The 20,848-nt window shown below is 33.6% G+C and overlaps 1 protein-coding gene across 1 annotated transcript in view; it reads right to left on the bottom strand.

Moving 5' to 3' along the window:
- The window catches only part of LOC149538330 (disease resistance RPP13-like protein 4), a 110,958-nt gene extending 92,022 nt beyond the window's left edge, over positions 1-18,936 (bottom strand). The window contains exon 1 of the mRNA XM_089802449.1: positions 18,845-18,936. Within this exon, the coding sequence (XP_089658575.1) occupies positions 18,845-18,936 (92 nt within the window). The remainder of the gene's footprint in view (positions 1-18,844) is intronic.
- Positions 18,937-20,848: the final 1,912 nt, after the last annotated feature.

The raw sequence follows: 20,848 nt of genomic DNA, 5'->3' as shown, positions 1-20,848 counted from the left end.
CTGGAAAACATAGCTCTTAGAATTGTCTTAGTTTTATCCCAGCTTCCCAACTACACTCTGAAACTACCAACTAAGCCCTTCTGAGCCCTAACTACACCATGTGCATAGTGAGTGCACTTGGTAGTTTGAGAACCCAGTTTGGGCTTCTAGACAACATTTTGAGGCCTCAGAAGTGTCCTTAGGTACCTAGATAGGTCCCCTTGCATCACCATGCCCTGATCTGCATTCTGCACCTCCTACTCTTCATTGCCTTCACTTAGCACATAATTCCTTAGGTAATAACTATGTTTTGCATCTCCCAACCCATCATAACATCAACCCCATCATCTTAGCTTCCTATCATATCAACTTGGAAACCATACCATTATGAATCAATAGACGTTCATCCTAACTTCCCAACTACACCCAAAAACTACCAACTACACCCTTTTGATGGGTGTAGTTGGTACTATTGGAGTGCACTTGGTACTTCCAAAATACATTTAGGCACTTGCATGACCATTTTGGGCCTCCAAATTGCATTTTAGGACCCCAAAAACTACATCTAGAAGCCTCTGTACATCCTCATTTTGCACTTGAACCAAAAATGCATCTTGAACCCAAAATCTCATTTTGCACCTTAGGACCTTTGCATATCACATATCTTCTTAACATTGTCACCATTTCTTGTCACCTAAACATCATTTTGAACCCCAAAACCTTTAAACTTAGTCAAAAATTGAAACAAAAGTATGAACTCTAGAGTATTACATTGTGTCAAGGTAGATTTGGCTTTATCATTTTGATCTTATATTTTTTTTTCCTTTTTTTTTTCAAGATCCAAAGTCTATTGTCATAATGTTAAACTCTTAGGTTAATACCTTGTAAAGATTTCACCTAAGTTCAAAAAACCTTACGTATACCTCTATCATTAGTATAATCATATTCATAAATGTCATTTTTTACTTACCCTAGTGGTATATCCCCCTCATATTGCATTGTTCAAACCCTAGCATCATTTTCACTATCAAACCCTATCAAATTTTCCATCAATCAACTTGTCTTCTTGATCACCTATCCTCATTTTGCATAGCCTAAACATCAAGATCAACCTTGGGAAACCATCACTTGCATAGTCCACTTTGCATACACCTACCTTTAGTATCCTTACCAAGTCCAAAACATAACCCTAACCTTCATTTTGCATATCATAATCTTCATCTTGCATACCTTCAAAATGACACCTTGCATTTTCACTTGCATAACATCCCTAGGACATTTGCACTTTCCATATCAAAACCCTAGGTCATTTAGCATTTCCTCACATTGTATAACATCCCTAAACACTTAAAAATCCCAAAAACATTGATATCTCGCATACCCACATCTTAATTATCAAGTTTTGACCTCTTTTACCAACTGCAACTCTGTTTTACCAGCTACACACTTCATGGGTGTAGTTGGTAGTTTCAGGGTGCACTCGGTAGTTTTAGGGCACACTTGGTAATTAGGTGTTTCATTCTAGGTTCTAGAACCCTAATCTGCACTTCCACACCTTGCATTGCATCCCAAGACCTTAGGAAACACTCTAAATCACTCAGAATACTCAAAATTTGTATTATAGGCACCTTAGAACCCTGTTTTACCAACAACAACCCTTTTTTATCAATAGCACACTTCAAGAAAGTAGTTGGTAGTTTAGGTGTGCACTTGGGAGGCAGAAAGTTCATTTAGGTTTCACTCCACTACATCTTCATTCTGAGGTATCATGCCAACACTCACTAGGACACAACCTTTGGAGTTGTCAAATACAATAATGACACCTATAAGGTCTCATCAAGAATCAACCATTGAAATCCTTCAAGCTACATTTGAACACATCAATGTTAATCCCTTGTTTGATGAGATACCACCAATTCCTAAATATCCCAAAAGGATGTTAAGACTTGATTTTAGTCACATCATTTGGAGCTACATCATTTGGAGAAGAAAGAAGGACATGGGAGCTACAAATGAAAGAGGGGGTTTCTAACATTATGTTTGCTTCTTTTGATAGCCAATGCCATTGTCTTTTATGCAGCAATTTATTCTTGAAAAAATAGACTGATATTTTTCCATAAAATGAAAAGATGGCTTATGAAGGATTTGGTGCTTTGCCAATTGTAAAGAATGCAACTCACAGATTTCAGTCATATAATGAAGAATATTTATGCTTTTTTGTAGATGGATACATTCTATTGATTTCTATCAAACAATCTAAAAGTACTGATAGCGACAAACAAATCCGTATAGTGATTTTTTTATCTAGTTATTGCGCAAAATTTATCTTGAGGCAAGGGATAAATTATTATTATTATTTTTTATTTTATAATGGGAAACAAGAAAGGAAGGTAAAACAAATATGCAAGGAAAAGATCTAACGAAGAAAAAAAAAGAAATATTTAGAAGACTGCAGTACATTATCATCGAATTAAACAAGGTGAAGGAAATGTTGAAGAAGGCTCAATAGAAGTAGAAGTAGTGCATGTGGGACAGAGGTTCGGAACACTCCCTACGGAATCTCAAAAAATGAATGTTGAAGAACGTTCAAAATCAGTCCCTACAGAGGTTCAAATAACAAAAGCCGGAGACAGGTAAGAATCTTTCCTTGTTGAATCTCAAACAATGGATGTTGGAGAAGGCTCAAGATCGGTCCCAGTAGAAATTATAATAATAGAAATCAAAGAAGGGTAGGGATCAGGTGTAGGAATTGGTATGGATGAACTCTTAAATATTGCCCAATCTATAAAGTATGGTATTTCTCATAAGAATTTAGATCATTTACTTAAAATGGATGTGGATAAATTGAGAAAACTTACAACTAGTGTTCAACCATTATGTTTTTGTAAGAAAAGGTCAATGAATAAGAAGATAAGAGCAATTATGACTCAATTTGATAACACTAAAACACTTGAACAAGCTCAGTTGCTTTCACTTTTACTTACACCAAAAAGTTTGCAAGAGGCATTGAAATTGTTAGATGTAGACACAACATCAAAGAAGAGAAGATTTTCTAGCATGCAAATTGATCTGATTGAAAATGTTAAACAAGGTTTGAGAAACATAGGAAAATAGTGAGACAATATGTTAAGAGAAGATTAATTATGGATGACAGTACTATGGAGGGCAACTGGGCAATCATGTGTAGAGCACCTCATTCTAATAGAATTGAAGAGTTATTAAAAAATTTAGTCATATCATTTTGGATTGATAACACTCATCCTTCATCGAATAGTAGAGATGTTATCAGGGATAAGATTCCACTTGGTCAATATGAACATCATACAAAACATTGATTGGACACAACACAGCATGAGTTATATATGTCATTTTGTAATGAGAATCCTAACATAAAAAATGGGCAAACATTGTTTGAAAAATTGAAGCCATACTTTGTGAGGTCAAACAAAGTGTTTGAAACTTGTTGTTGTTGTCATCATATTGAGTTTGATCTCCACTATTAGGTATTTTGAAATTTTATAGAAGACACATATGGTTTTCATGTTGCTCCTCCTAGTAGGAGAAGTGATTTATATCATCCATTTTGTGTGACAACATAGATGATCCAACAAATAAAATAAATTGCATCAAAGGATTATGTGAAACATGTGGTGAATTCACTCTATTTACTTTAAAAATTGAAAATATTGATGTAACAAAAATATTAAATTGCAAAAGTTAAAAGTATGTCAAGAATGAAACAAAATTGGGGAAAGAAAAAAAAGGTTGGAATATGTTGAAGAGGAGTTTCCTATTCTAACATTTATGGAAAAATTTAAGAAATTGATTCAACCTTATATTCATCATGCATTTTTTGCAAAGTGGCAAGCACAATAGTTTCCAACTCTAAGAGATAATTTTCCACTTGGAACAATTGTATCAGTTGTGTATTTTGTAGAGAACTATTCATTTGTTCATCAGAAAGCAATTCAATCAGATTATTACTTTAATAAGAAAGTCACTATTATGGTACATATTTTTTATAGAGATGCACAGTTAGATTTGGATGGTGTTCAGAGTATAGTTCAAGCATGAGTAATTATAAATGAAATATCATTTTTATATAAGTGATGATAAAGAAAATGACATTCACTATGTAGAACATTGGTTCAATATGTTCTTTTCTTATTTGAAAGAAAGAAACATAAATGTTGATAAACATTATGTTTGGTCTGATGGATATGTTGCATAGTTTAAATCATCTAGACCATTTTATGCATTTTGTAGATATCATCACAATGAGAATATAAAATACATATGGAATTTCTTTGAGAGTGACCATGGAAAAGGTGAACATGATGGTGTTGGATCTTACATCAAACATGCTTTGCAAAAGTATCAAATGAATTATCAGGGAGTTTGTGTAAATGATTCACATAATGTTGTTGAATTGTGTAAGACACATTTTGCATTAGATGAGGTCAAGACATCATCAACAATGAGTCGACAGGCACCATATAGAGTCTTCTAGGAGATAACAGGTATGGATGTGTATGTCTATTTAACTTTTATGCAATTAAATTATAAAATTTTATTGTTAAGTTTCATTTTTTAATTCGTTGAATTTTAAATTTATTTTTTCTATATTTTCAATTTAATGAACTTTTAGGTGTCAATAGAAAAAACATGCATGGTTGCAAGAGGATAGAAAAGACATGTTCTTTACATTCTGTCATGAGTACAGATAATTGCAATTGGACATTGAAGACAAGAGAATACTCATATTTTTGTGATAGTTGCATTGATGAAAACTATGAAGAATGCATCAATGAGACACATGGATATATAGGTGCATGGATTTCGGTACCACTTGATGTTACCGATACATTTGATAAAGATGATGAAAATTTTGATGATATTCCATTGATTTCTGATGATTATAATCATATCTTTGGATTGGTAAAAGTTGGTGAGTATCATAAAAATTAATCTCAACTTTTTATTTAATTATCAATTTCAATTGTCTTATATATATTGTACACATGCATTCATGTATACTTGTTATGCAGGAGATGTCTTTGCAGTGATTGCTGAGCTTGGAAATCATAAAGGTGTTAGTTATTATTTATTGCGATGTATTGTAGAAAGGACAAAGTTATATGACCCTGAAGAAAGTGATGAAATATTGTTCCCCATAGGTAAATTATACAGCACACACACACACACACACACACACACACACACACACACACACACACACACACACACACATATATATCTAGGTAACTTCATATCTGTCAAATTTTAAAACACTTAAATTTGTGGTATAGGTTCTATTGTGATAGAGGGAACATATTTGAAGCAAGACAAAATATTCCAACATGGAATACACTTTGTTGATTATCAACCTGACAACAAGGTTTTACAATACAACCACTTGGTCGTTGCTACAAGGCTTTCTCTACATCCAGTCAAACTTAAGCATGTACGTCACAAGTGGAGACTAGAAAATCAAGGTCATGAAAAGATATTGCATGTTATAAGTGTACATCATGGTTGATTAGACCTTTGAGATTTATTTTATAATAATCTGAATATCAACTTTGGTGAAATGTGCTTTTAATTGTACTATGGTGAAATTGTGAATATCAACTTTGGTGAAATTGTGTTTTTAATCTAAATATCTGATTCTCAGTTATCATTAGTTTATTTTAAAACTATAATATTAATTATACTATGGATGAATTTAATAATTTAACAACTTGATATAAATAGGCTAGAAGTTAGTTCGAACTTACGCAATTTTATTATCTATGTTACAATTCTTAAATATCAACTTCTTTTCAAACTATTGAATTTCATCTTGAGTTAAATGTGTTCAAATTAATTATACAATTATAAGTTCTTAATTTTCATTAATTTATTAAAAATTTATATAATTCAATAATTTAAATTAATTGTATCATGGATGAATTTAATAATTTAAATTTATTTATCATTTTTTTTTCAAAATAGATTGAATTTCATAAGTGATAAATTATATTTATTTTTCAACTTAATTAGATTTAGGGTTAGGTTCAATTGTACTCATTGTTAAGAATGAAATTCAATTAGTTTTATAGTTATGGTTTAACAAGATTAGCATATAAAAAGTAAGAACACAATTTTAAAAAGAATTAAAAATTGATTAAAGATGACTTGATTTTTTATTAAAATTATATAGTACAAGTTTACAAGTTATTATTAATTTATGATTACAAGTTTATACATCAATCAGAGTTACATGATAAATATTATAGAACTACTATGATGCTAACCAAATTATATATCTTTCTAACTTCCTACTAATTGATAATTGATATACATGTACACATGTCTCAAGATCATGTTCTATAGCTATAACAAAAAAAAAAAACATATATTTACACATATACACATCTCAAAAGTAAACATCTATACATCTAATATATATCTCTATGTAACTGAAATATAAACTATAAATCTCGAATAAATACATACATGTACGTGGAAAAATATAAAAAGTCATATATATGTACACATGTGATGGTATCTACCTATAGAAGTATTGAATAATCAAATAGATAGTGAAAGTACATGTATGGACCATCAAGGTAATGAAATACTCATATGTGTACATGTAAACTATCTCCAATATATAAATGCATCAAAAATATATATATATATCTAATCTACTACTGGAGGGACCCCTCAAGACGCATATGAACAAAATAACTCTCTAATTGAGTCTCCCATACATCCTCTCGCCGAGGCATATTAACCGAGCCCTACAAATATATATACATGTACATGTTAGAGTTACATAGATTTAAAGTATATATACATACACATGTACATGTACATTCAAATTGAATATGAACTTGTGTATATATAGATATATATCTAGTTTTCAAAACATTTAAATAATTTTAAACAAACTATTTCAAACTTAAGTACCTAAGCACTATTGGGTGTCTCAATAGAATCATCTCTCTCATGTACATGATGCCCTGAACCAACAGTATCTGTAACCATGTACTCAACAACCTATGCCTACATGATTTATTATGAGTTAAAGGTGAAATTAAATATTCTAGATACGTATCTAAACTAAATTTTTTAAATAAATAAACATTTTTTTAATTTCATATATACTTAAAATTAAAAATAAGTTATATATGTACCTAGGTCTTTGGAGGTGGAGGATGATCAGCAGACTCCATCGTAACATCTACCAATGCACCTGTCCCTAAAACTCTAACACCTACTAAACCTCCCTCAGTAGCATGTCCAACTGCTAGTAGATCTGAGTGAAGTGGACTGTGTAATTGGGTGGGTAATGGTGTATCAGTGCTGCCATGTCTAAACAACAATTCCATGTATGATGAAACACCTAGGCTCGAACTAGCATCAATCATAGATAGGCCTTGTAACTGCTCACCAAACTCATCAAGACCCTCAGTTGTGATCTAGACATCTTCAACTCGTATGCTTGAGTCCTCTGTAGAGTGTCATGAGCCTAGTGTTAAATGTTGTGAGCTACATATAGGTGTATCATTTGTCACTATTGTGGCAGCCTGTGTCTGTGGAACAATGTTAAGGCTCTCGTTCTCTCTAACAACATCCATCACTGAGTGTAGTGAAATCCCCTGTGTATTGAAAATATATCTGACAATATGTAACATATCCTCCAAAAAATATAGAGTCATATCCATATGTCTTTGCTATCCTAAAATATCATGAATATTGCGTGGTAGTGGTAGCCTAGCATCTCTATATGCATCATCAGAGGAGGCACCTAAAGTGCTATTAGATGCCTATGAAGATGGTTGACCAAGTGGATGAGAACATTGACTATGAAGATAATGACCAATAGAATCTGATGTGATACTAGCCATTATAGATACAATGTGCCCAACAGTGTCAATTGCTCCCCTTTTGGAAACAATGATGACTCTATCTACAATAGGAGCATGTGCAGGAGTCACAGCAGGCATCCTTTTTCCAACAAACTATATAATATTTGTAGGTGGCAAATGATGTGCATTGTGGTAGTGGTCACAATCTATGATTCGACCATGCCCTTATTCACAATAATCAAGAATATCCAATTAGTCGACGTTGAGCCCTATATGGAACTCAGTGTACAACTACTATGTAAAATAAAGGGGTATTTGGTCATTATTAGGATAATGACTATGTTCTGCTAAAAATTATGGATAGATCATGCTAGCAATAATAGGGTCTCTACATCATGTGACTTTGTAACCTCTCACCCTACCTTGTGTACCCTCATACTCTTGAAAGAGCTCTCTCTTGATGATGTCTTTGGGGGCTACCCTCTTGATGTCATCAAAATATGCATCTCCTAAAACCCCAGCCCTAAGCTTGCTAGATATCGAAGCTAATATGGCAGGAGTAAATGAATGGTTAGCTATAACCTAGCTGTCAAATCCTGTAAACTCCTACATATTGTAGTACATATGTCTCTATAAAGACCATCATCAGAGGTCAATATAGAGTGATGTAATCTAGCAATATCTTGCTTTGAAAATGCAAATAGAGCATCAATATCAATTCGTGGATGTGGTGTAGTAGGACCTCCAACAAGAGCTATAGGTGTAGCCTAACCTAGACCAGGAGCCACGACAATACCTCCACCACCTAGAGCTACACTAGGATTAGGAACATGAGTTGCACAATGAGCCCTACATCAAGTTACACCACAAGATGTAGCACGAGCCCCACCATGAGAAACATGACGAGCTACATGAGGAGTCACAATAGGTGTCGCAGTAGGAACTACATTAGGTGTCGCACCAACCTGTGCCATAGCAGGAACTACATCAGGTGTTGCACCAGGAGCTACATCAAATTGATCGTGTGAAGCCATAGATTTGTAGAAATGTATGAAGCTCGCTGAACTATCTATTGTACACACATTTTTTTATTTTAAAAATTAAAAATTATACACATACATATATAATTGAACATGATACATCACACATCATGAACCTAGATAATTTGTAACACCTGGACTTAGATTAATTTGCATATAGGTAAGAATATAACATACACATACATACATATATAAGAACATATAACTTAGAACACATGTATGACCTAACTTAGAATACATGTTAGAACATTTAATTAATAAAAGTTAATTATAATCTTTAACATAACTTATTATAATATCTAGAAACATAAAGAATGTACATCATGTATATTTGAACATGTAAAGATCTTATATATAACTTAAATTTTAACTCTTAAACCTTAATGTTAAACAATAGGACCCTAAATACAAATCCTAACCCTAACCCTAAATACTAAACCTTAATCTTTATACAAACTTTTAGTTTAGTATAAGGGCTTATACTAATTTTTTAACAATGTATTCATATAGATTATATTATAGTTAGGACCTTAAAATACGGATGTATATTATTTTAATCAATGTTTTGATTTAAGGAACATTAAGATTAGAGTTAAGGTAACTAGAAAGTAGAATAAGTTGCAAATTAGGTTAATCTTATTATTAGAGAATTCAATTAAAGGGTAATAAATTATTTATATTACTCTTAAAGGATAATGTTTCAATGTTTAGGTTTTGAGTTCATGTAAAACAAGGATCATACTTTATGTAACATACATGTGTTTAAATGTATGTGCATGTATCTCAAATGTAATTTTTAACAATTTAGGATTAGGGTCAACTTGTTTTAATTTTAAGTTAGGCCTCAATTAGGTTTTGAAATAGGGTTTTAGTATAAAGGTCCATAGTTACACATTTAAACATGAATATTGCACACATGCATGTATGCACATTTATGTTAACATTTACATATTTACATGTACATTTATGAACTAAAATATACATTTTAATCTACATTCTTATACATATATAATTTAGAATCTCTTAGGTTAAGACATGTGTCATTAAATGTAGTTAATTGTACACTTAGTTATAAGATACACACACACACAAATTATACATATAAAAATATGAATTTATTAAAAACATGTACATACATCTACTTTTAACCATGAACAAATATACATGTACATCTATGTTCAAAATAAAAAATTATACATTCTAATCTATATTGTCACATGTACAATTTAGGATCCAGACCCTTAAGATATGTCATTTAATTAAACTTCTAAGATTAAGATATTAAGTTGAATTTGACATATATATAGAAACATTAATATCGAAAACATACATCTCTATATTAAACATTAACATATACATTTCTAATGTTTTTCTAATATCTTTTTTAATGTTTTTCTAAATTTTATATTATTATAATATTTATAATGTTTTTCTAATTTTTTTTAAATTTGTTTTCTAAAATTTATATTACTATAAATTTTTAAACGTTTTCCTAAATTTTTTCTAAATTTTTTTTCTAAAATTTATATTAAATTATAAATTTTCTAATGGTTTTGTAATGTTTTTTCTAAATTTGTTTTCTAAATGTTATATTAAATTCTAAATTTTCTAATCTTTTTGTAATTTTTTTAAAATTTATTTTCCAAAATTTATAATAAATTATAATTTTTTAAATGTTCGTCTAATGTTTTTTCTAATGTTTTTCCAAATTTATTTTCTAATTTTTTAAAATGTTTTACTCTAAATTTACTAATTTTTAAAAATATTTTTTATAAATTTTCTGATTTGAAAAAAAAATTATATTTATATTTTAAATTTTTTATTAAATTATAAATTTTCTAATGTTTTTGTAATATTTTCCCTAAATTTTCTAATATTTTTGTAAATTTTTTTCTAAATTTGCTAATATATTTTTTAATAAATTTTCTAATTTGTATTTATTTTTTTTTCTAAATTTTATATTCAATTATAAATTTTTTAATGTTTTTTGTAAATTTGTTTTCTAAATTTTCTAATTTTTTGTAATATTTTTTCAAAATTTGTTTTCTAATGTTTTTTATAAAATTTCTAATTTTTTCCTAAATTTTATATTATAAATTTTCTACTATTTTTCCTAATGTTTTCTAATATTTCATGTATAACATTTTACTGTTTTCTAAATTAATATAAATAAACAATAAAAAATTTAAATTAACAGTTAGATATGCTTTCAAAATTGTTGAAAACATAAATAACATTCAAATATGCTTTAAAAACATTTTAAAAATACATTGAAAACATTAAAAAATGCTTTTAAAACATTCAAAACATTAAATTAATAATATTTTGACATACCCGAAATGAAGAATGTGAATGAAAGCGACAGGTGAAGCTGGTGGGGGCAGTAGAAATCGTACGTTCACTCGAACCTATAAGTCAACAATATCCACCATGAAAATGAAATGAAAAAGGGTAAAATGGCAAATTTTAACACCGAAAATGTGATTGTTATATGTTCGCACGAACATATTGTTGACAAATGTTTGCGCAAACATATCAATTAAGGTGGTCATATGTTCGCACGAACATATGACAACAATATGTTCATGCGAACATTTCATATATGTTCATGCGAATGTATCAAAGCAAATGCAACCACCGAAATTTGCAATTTCGAAAACATTTTGGAGTTTATTCATTCCACTAAAGCGGAAGCCATTGATGTGGGTTCACCCTCAGATATAGTTGATAATTGACCCCCAAATTCAAAGCATCATAGGTATACATCTTCTTAGAATATTCAAATGGGAAGAGTACTTCTAGGAGGGGGGGTGAATCAGAAGTAACTAACTTTTAACCTTTTTTAATCCTTTAACAAACTCACAACTAAAAGTAAACTACATGCATGTAAACATATTAAATAAACATAAAGTAAAAACATGCATCAACACATAACACTAGAAATTTGGTTCTCCCACCTAGCTGTTAAGCTAACCTATCAATATGGGATTTCCTTTTCTAATACAATGGCTAGAAAGTATTAGAATCATAAACCTAATAGTATGCAATCTTTCATTATTGGATTCAGGCACTTGATCTACTCTCTCTAAACTTGATCCTTATTTGATCTGATCTTTGTTCATAGCCCTTGTTCTATTCCAATCAACTAAATGTGTAATTGCTAATCAATTCACTAAGTCCTCTATACCCCTACTACTTGCTCTATTCTTTAGTTTTCTATCTGCTTAGCAACTTCCTTAACAATTCCCTCAAAACTCAAAATTATGGGGTCTAATATTTCTTATAAAGACTTCATAAACTTATGGTTTGCAATGAAATCATGAACTTAAATTTCTTGCTTAAATCCTTAGATTTATCCTATTGGTTGCATGTTGTCTCCAATTTTTCGATTGGCTATATGTTGATTGCATAGGTAAATGCAAAGATTCGATCTTATCTTCTCATCCCTTTGTGAATCATCCAAAAATAGTTTTCCATCTAAGTTTGTGAAGGGACAAACTTATATGTTGATTATGTGTTACTTGGCACCTACTAAATTATTGGTGCTCGGTACATACATAGCTTGGTTTACTCGGCACCTATTACACTCTATCTTTCTTAGCATATGTATGCTTTTGGCTCACTTGTCACATGTTGCATTCTGACTTGCTCAACATCAACTATGACTCAGCACCTATATATCAGTTGGCATCTATTGATCACTCGGCACCTGAAATCACTCAGCACCTATTAAAATTTTTGCTCAACACATATTGTAGCTCATCATATATAGTGTACTTGGCATGTATGTGAAAAGTGGTTAAGTGTCTTAACACTCAAATGCCAAAACCATTCTAAGACCAACAATCTCCCCCTTTGACATGAGTGTCAAAAACACTTAACTAAATATTAATGATTTGACCTAATGAGTACATTTTTCATTCTGCTTTGCATATATACAAAATTTCAAAAACTTTGTTCAAAATTTTGTAAGGAACAACATACCTTATAACTCCCCTTGAGCTGATTGTGCCTTTTCAATTCTTGTAACCAAAATTTTGTGTTGATGTATCTAATACTCTTTGCCTTTTCCCTATTTCTATATTCTATATTCTTGTATTCCTATATTCTATATTAGAGAAATCTTTCATAAAATACCTAAAATTGTGTATCTCCCCCACACTTTGTCTTATTTCTTATCTCCCCCTTTTGGCTATCTACAATCTTTCATGTTTTTATTCTCTAAAAGAATTAATGGAAGAATGGAATCAAAATACCTTAGTATTCTCCCCCTTATTTATATCTCCCTTATTATATTATTTCTCCCCCCATTATTAATTCTCTCCCTTTTTAACACTTATTTCAAAGGGTTCTAAGGAGTAATACCATATTTAGCCAAAAATGTATTATTTACCTCCATGATCATTTTCTAAGCTACATCCCAATTTTCCAAAGCAATTTCAAGTGATTTGTGTTAGATGGCAGTCTCTGCAGCAAGATGTACAAGTCCATCAAGTGTAGAAAGATTAGGATTTTTCTTGGGAACATTCTTTGCATAGACTTTCTTTTTATGGAGGACCTCTAGATGTGGAGTAATGGAGGATTGAATCTACATAACTTTAGCCTTTATATTGGCCTCTTCTATTGTAAGTGTAGCTAGTTCTCTTTGAGTGTGAAGCGATTGAGAAAAATGCTTCTTACTTTAAGCTAGATTAATAGGTAGTTGGATGCTAGACATCTTGAGATTTCTCTCCAAGCTCAATATTTTTTGGCTGGTCTCTTGTGTGAAATTGGAAAAATCACAAAGCTTTTTCTATAGTGAGAAAATATTCTCAAGTAAAGTTTTGAATTTCTCAATTTTCTTAGTCAAATCCACCTATGCAAGTGCTAAATCATTTAATATTTTCTCATTTACCTTGCCTTGAAATTTACTTTCAGACCACTCCATAAGTTTAACATTTGTGTCCTAGTCCTCACTTGTCACAAGGTCAACTATATCAGACAGTTGTTCTATTATTGGCTTTGACTCATTTGGTGACTACAAGATGAAAGCATCCATAAATATGTCCCTAATCTCATTCAATGCTTGCTTATTCTTATACTTCTTTCTAATTATTTCCTATCTCTTTTTCCTATCCAATGCATTATGCATCTCAGTGATCTATTCAATGGTTATAGTCTTGGAGTCATAAAGAGGTATATCTATCTCCTCATCTAGCTCAAGGTCTCCATAATGAATTATCCTAGCAACCTTTGTAGAGCTCAAGACTAGTATAGAGATTTGTGATGATATCATTTTAGTGTTTGGCTTCTGATGAGTTTATGTAGGAGTGCCTGTTTTGGGTAATTCAATCAATGTTTGAATTGCATCTTGCTCCTGAACTTTTGTAGTATCATTCTTTTCCTCATCAGACTTCCCTTGATCAATCATAATTATTGGGGGTGTACCTATTACCTATACTATTGGATTAGATATAGAAATATATCCTGTTGTCCCTATTGAAGTGTCTTTCTTTGCTTCTACACTCAGCATCTAAGTAGTGTCATCTAATGTATCACTTGTTGCAATTGTTGGAGGTTGTGGTGAAAGCAGTAGGATTTGTGTGCTAGTAGCTATAGAGAAAGAAGGTGGTTCTTGTGGATTCACCTTGACTCTAGTTGTGTTACCTACTACATTTTGTATTTCATCAACACTGACCAATATAGATTTTGTGCATAACTTGGCTTGTTGGGTAGATTGGTCAAGGATCTTGGAGAGATCCTTTGTTGTTAGGAGATTGATGTTCTAACATGATTGGTTAGTAACATCCTTGATTGTTATTTTGTCTGCATGAGTGATGATTACATGAGGAGGGCTAGGGGGTGGCATTTGTGTGTCTTGAACACTATGTTTTTCTTGTTGCTCTTGTTCAGCAGTTGCCATGTCTTTGCCCTTTTGTGTTTCCTCCTCTCCTTTTTCCTTATCCTCTTGCTCTTTCTTTTCTTCTTCTCCTTTCTCTTCCTCCTTCTTCTCTTCTTCTTTCTTTTTTGTTTCCTTCCCTTCTACCTTCTCCTTCTTCTCCTTTGTACTGACTTCTACCTTGTTTACATCTCTATCCTTATCATCAATCAATTTTTAGACTGATTTCCACAATTGTGTGCATTTATTTACTACATCCTCAATCTTATTTTGTAGGATGCTAAAGGCTTTATACTTAGGTACAAATTTTCCACCATGTTTCTTATTAGCCTTTGTTATTTGACCTCTTGTTAGGTTAGGAATCACTTGTGCTAAGGTAGATTCTCTTATCTCCTTTTCAATTTTGAGATAATAATGCCATTTTTTTTTCTACAATCTCATATAATTCCCTAGGCATGGTATTGTCTAGTTCTACAGGTGTGTTCTTAAACTCTATCATCATGGCATACATTGATTCCTCTAATTTATTCTGCTCTTCCCTACTAAGCTTATTGAAATCAAGACTTTTCAAACCATTCAAATATGCATTTTTAATATTTTCACAAATTTTATCTATGGCAGATTTAGGAGGATGGCTTATCACTTTGAATTGGTTGTTATCCTTTGACTCTATCTTCTCCTCTTCATCAAAATCTAGGTGTGCTACATATTTTCTTCTTTTCTTCTACACTTCACTAGTATATTCAATGGCTTTCTTCTTCTCTTTTATTTCCTCCTTGGTCTTTTGTGTGGATGCCCCTATGGTAGCCCTTATTGTAGGTTTCTTTGGTTTGGCTTGAGTAGGATTAGCTACCTTTTTTGCCTTAGGTTGAGCTAGAGGTTGAGATTTTTCCTTTCTTTTCTTTGACTCAGCTTGTGTAAGTGCTTCCTCAACCTCTTCTTCCTTAGCACCTTCCTCCTTATCTTCTCCTAACCCTTGAGTAAGTTCCATAGGGCCTTCCCTTGTTCTTCTTCTTCTTCACTATCTTCTTCTTCTTCTTCTTTTTCCTCAGCTATGCCTACTATGCTTTCAATGTCTAAACCAAATTTCTTCTTGATTTCCCTTACCAAATTGTCCTTCCTCTTGACTAACAAGGCTATCATCAAATCTATTTCAACCCTTGAGTTCACTGCATCATATGTGCTAAAGGGTTTTGCAACTTTATCTATGTATTACTACTGATCCTTGGTCCACATCTAGCTCATAACCTAAGAGTCTGAGCCATCTTACCCTTGGAACTATAGCTAGTATTTAGGCATAGTCAATGTAAACCAAAAATCATATGTCATTGACATGTTTTTCTACCAAGGAAATTGGTATCCTCATCCTTTGCCTCATGAATTTCTTAAAATCTAGCTTGTCATTTCAGCCTCAAAATTGTCACCCATCTACTCTATGTATTCATTGATTTGTGTGATTGAAAACTTGTTGGAGTTCTAGTTTACCTTTCCAATTTATGGAAAATCCTCCATGACATAGAATAATATGTAGACAAGGACTAAACCAAACTTGCATTGAGCTCCCTTGGATCATCTGATAGCTCCCAAGTTTTCATTGATCTGTTGAAGCATCAATTCTGTGAGATCATAAGTATGATCTTTTGTTAGAAGATTATAAGCTACATCAATAGCTATACATGGTACACTATTTAATCTACTGGATTGGTAAAATTTGTGAGAAATCACTCTCATTGCAAAATCTAGAAGAGATTTTGTAATTGTATCTATTGTCATGCCCCTCTTGTTCGAATTGGCCCCTATATTCCTTTTAGTTGCCTCTTTATTATCAATTCTCAATGTCTTAGGATTATCTAGGGTTGGGAATCTCATAACCCTATGTGTTATCTTCTTGGTTATTTTGATAGGTCCTATTTCCAGCCATAGATAGCTGTCATGAATTTGGCTCAATGCAATGCAGATCTATTCTATTTTAAATACTATTGTCACTTAGGTTTGCACCCTTGTCCGAGGCCTATGCATGAGAAAAACCTAGTGAAACATGGAAACAACCTCCAAGCTATGGGACTTGAACTGTGAGGTTGAGTGTTCAGAGAAGGCCAGCTTCCTCTTACTATTAGGGCACACCTAACTACTCTCGAAAGGAAAAGGGGAAGAAGGAGATGTAGAAAAAAAACTCTACCCTACCTAAACTATAGAGGTGATGCACCAAATAGAGTGTTCAGAGTCACTTCTGCCCATATATGCACTACAAAGCCAAGGTAACATTCAAAAGACATACACATCCAGATTTATGTCAATTAATAACCACATACAAATCAAGGAACCAAACTAAATAACACAACGAAAGAGGGATTTCACTTATATGTTATCCAATAGGGAAAAAATAGATACAACATGCAAGCTATAGATCACAATAATACACCAATGAGAGGCAAGATTCATGCACATGCACATTAATGGTTGAAGGAGATGATACAGAATGTTGTACAACTTAGAGACAAAGGGAATTTTACACTGCAAATCTGCACACAGTAGCAGAGAAATTAGAAAGCAGTTGACCTTAAAAAATGAAATCAAAACTTGCCTTTATAGTTTAGGCATAACTGAGGATTTTTGCATTACATTTACTTCTCACCTACTGGCATTAACTTCTCACCTTGAGAATCCCATCAAAGATCTGATTTGAACAGGGTTTTGAGTACCAAAAATCTGATATTCCTTTGAGAAAGAGCCTGGAGAAGATAGAAATGGTGCCAAAAGAAACATCCCCTGACATAGTAGATAGATCTATAATGGTGGTAGAATTTCCTCACACTTTTCATTCACTTCTGAGTTAGTGGCATTGATCACAGAATTGAAATCTCGAGGCAAAAAACCTGATTCATTATTTCTGGCTCATGAATCCGTGAGGTCAAAGTAAGTCAAATAGTTTCTTATGTGCCAACTAGGCCATGCAAGCCAATCGTCTCTCTTTATTTTTCCACCTCCTCAAGGTTCCACGTGCTGACCATGTTCCATCAAAGTGCTTGGGGGCTATATCGCTATGGGCACCATGCCCTGAGGGTCATTATAGCGACATAGTGCCCCACTGTTATCTCTAACCACAGTGGTCACCAACCTAACTGCTACATCACCAAACTATTACTGCGATGCCCTAACTTGATTGCCAACATCAAACTACTTATGTTACTATGCCTCCTTCCTAGGCCCACGAGGACATGTGTCCTCGGGGTGCTAACTCACTATGGCAAAATATCGAGCACTTCTTGATAGCGAGTTAGTGCCCAGCGTTGATCTCTACAGATCTGACAATCATGAGCGACCCAAACCCTTTACTGCACTGGCTACATGAAAATATGGTCCCACCAGGACACTTGGCACTTAGGTGCTATGTCACTGTTGATATCTCTCGAGCAGTTCCTCATAGTGCGATGGCGCCCATCATAGATCAATCTCAATCTGATGATTAGAACCACCTCGTACTCTGCACATCCTTCCCCCTAAAAATTGTTGGGCCTGTGAACCACATATGCTCTAACTCATACACTTGGCACCTCCCTATTGGCCTTTGAAGCACCAACCTGGCAGATTCTAGTATTGTTTGATCCTGACCAGGCCACATGTCAACCAGGCGCTATGTCGCTATGGGGAAATCGAGGCCAAATTCCCATAGCGCCATAGTGCCCAATGATAATACTCCCTTCCTTCCAAGATGTGTCTCCATCTGAATGGCTGCCATAGCATTTGTCTTTCCTACCGTGCATGCGAAGTAGTTGTTGGGACCCACCATGCCTGATTGCTCTTGCCGTGGTCTGATCTTCTGTTTGGGCGCTATGTCGCTAATGGAAAACTCCTGAGTTTTTCATTGGCATGATGGCACCTTGCCACTTTTTGAAACTTTCCATCCCATCAAAACATGTTTGCCTGGCTTTTCATAAACATTTTTCAGTACTACGAACCTAGCCTGCTGAACACTGGGGACTCACCGTCAAAGCACCCTCTGGCTGGCTGGGTGCTATGTCGCTATGAAATTATTCTGACCAACACACGATAGAGGCATGGCACCCACAGTGCCGCAAAAATTTTCTAACCTGCCCCCAACCTCGGCCTTGTAAGCTCGACCCACTGGACACGCGTCGACAGGCGCTATGTCGCTAATAGAAAACTTGTGCAACTTCTCCATAGCGCGATGGCGCCTACCCTTGATCTCTGTAGATCTGACGATGGAGAACTTGCAGGCCACAAAAAATATTGTAAGGTTTAAAACTTTGGCATTTAAATATTTCCACAGGTATTTGACTATGGATATTTCAAAGGCGGGAAGGGCAATATGAATTATGAATTTGGCGAGAAGATTAAAATACAACATTTCTGGCAACTCACAGGGGGCATGAGCCTGCTCGATGCATGACCAGTGCCTATAAACAATCCATTGGTTCATGGAGTCAAAAAAGTATGAATCTGAGAACTGCAAAACCCTAACCCTTCTGTGAGGAGATCAAAACATTGAAAACCCTAGCTATGCTTATGTAATCTCCAAACTGTCAAAACATTGAAAGCTGGCAACTCAAAGAGAGAACCATGTGCATGTGCACTTATTGAAAAGTAGGAAACAAAAGAGAAGAAACTAAACTACTTATGTACATGGATTCCCAAATTTTAGAAGTAGGGCTTCAGATAGATCCCATTGACTGGAATGGGAAAAATCTCTCCATTGGGTCAGCTTAGCTGGAATGCATTACCCTATTTGCAACTGGAAATCAGATAGGGGCCACTCCATAGTGCATCAAATTTGGAATGTCTTCTTGGTTTTGCCCTATCTGCATCCCACTTTAGAACTAAACCTCCTTCTTTGAAGGTTTTGACCCTAGTTTTCTTATCAAAATTCCTTTTCATCTGCTGTTGATGCATCTCTAAGGTCTACATAGCTTTATTTCTTTTCTCCTCTAACTCAATTAGCTCTGTCATTCTTACTGACATGGAATTATCTTCAATAAATTCAAGATGATGAGACAACTCCAAGGATGGGAATTCCAATGAGATTGGGAGTCTGGCTTCCCTACCATATACCAACACAAAAGGTGAATTCCCAACAGATCTCTTGGGTGTTATCTTATCAGCCCATAGAGCAGTTCTTAATTTGTTATGCCAGACCCTCTGATTGTCTTCTATTGTCCTCTTCATGATTCTGATCAGATTCTTGTTTGAAGACTCACCCAAACCATTACCCTAGGGATAATAATTTGATGATGTGCTTAGGTAGATATTGTGATTCATTGCCCATGCACAAATCTAAGTTCCAACAAAAGACTTAGCATTGTCTGAGATGATAGTAGAAGGAGCACCAAACCTAGATACAATTCCATTAAGGAATTCAACAACTGATGGTTCTGTGGTATCCTTCAAGGCAATTGCCTCTGTCTATCTAGTGAAATAATCAGTAGCAGCCAAAATCCATTTATGACTTGCACTAGATGGAGGACTAATGGGGCCTATAAAATCCAACCCCCATTGGGTAAAGGGTTGATCCACCTGAATAGGACGAAGGGGGAGAGCTGCAAGCCTCTGTTTGCCTGAGAAGAAAGAACACTTCTCACATTTTCTCACATATCCATAGCAATCATGGAATAGAGATGGCCAATAATAACCAGCCCTCGTGATCTTCATGGCAGTTGTTCTTGTAGAGAAATGGCCACCATTAGGGCCATCATGAAGTTCCTTAATCATCCTCTCAGCTTGATTCTCTTCAATGCATCTCAACAGGGTCCCATTAAAATTCCTCTTGAATAGGATACCATCAATTACAACATAGGGAATGGACTGTAGTCTATATTGTCTCCTTTTAGTTCTTTCCAATCCCTGAGGGTATCCATTCCCTAATAAGAAGTTCTTCATATCATTTATCCATCTCCTTGGGCCATTAACATTTCTTAACTCTTGTTGCTCTATTATTACCATAGCAGCCTCTTCATCTGAATCCTAGCCTGATAACATTTCTTTGCACAATCCTCTCCCTCTTACCAGCTTGGTAATCTAAATATCAACATCATACTCCATTACCTTAGTGATCCATCCAGCTCTCTTTTCATTAATAT

The sequence above is a fragment of the Cupressus sempervirens genome, chromosome 9 (assembly GCF_028749045.1).
Source record: "Cupressus sempervirens isolate cs-2001-9-10 chromosome 9, ASM2874904v1, whole genome shotgun sequence".
NCBI lineage: Eukaryota > Viridiplantae > Streptophyta > Pinopsida > Cupressales > Cupressaceae > Cupressus > Cupressus sempervirens.
This window is presented reverse-complemented; position numbering and strand designations above follow the sequence as displayed.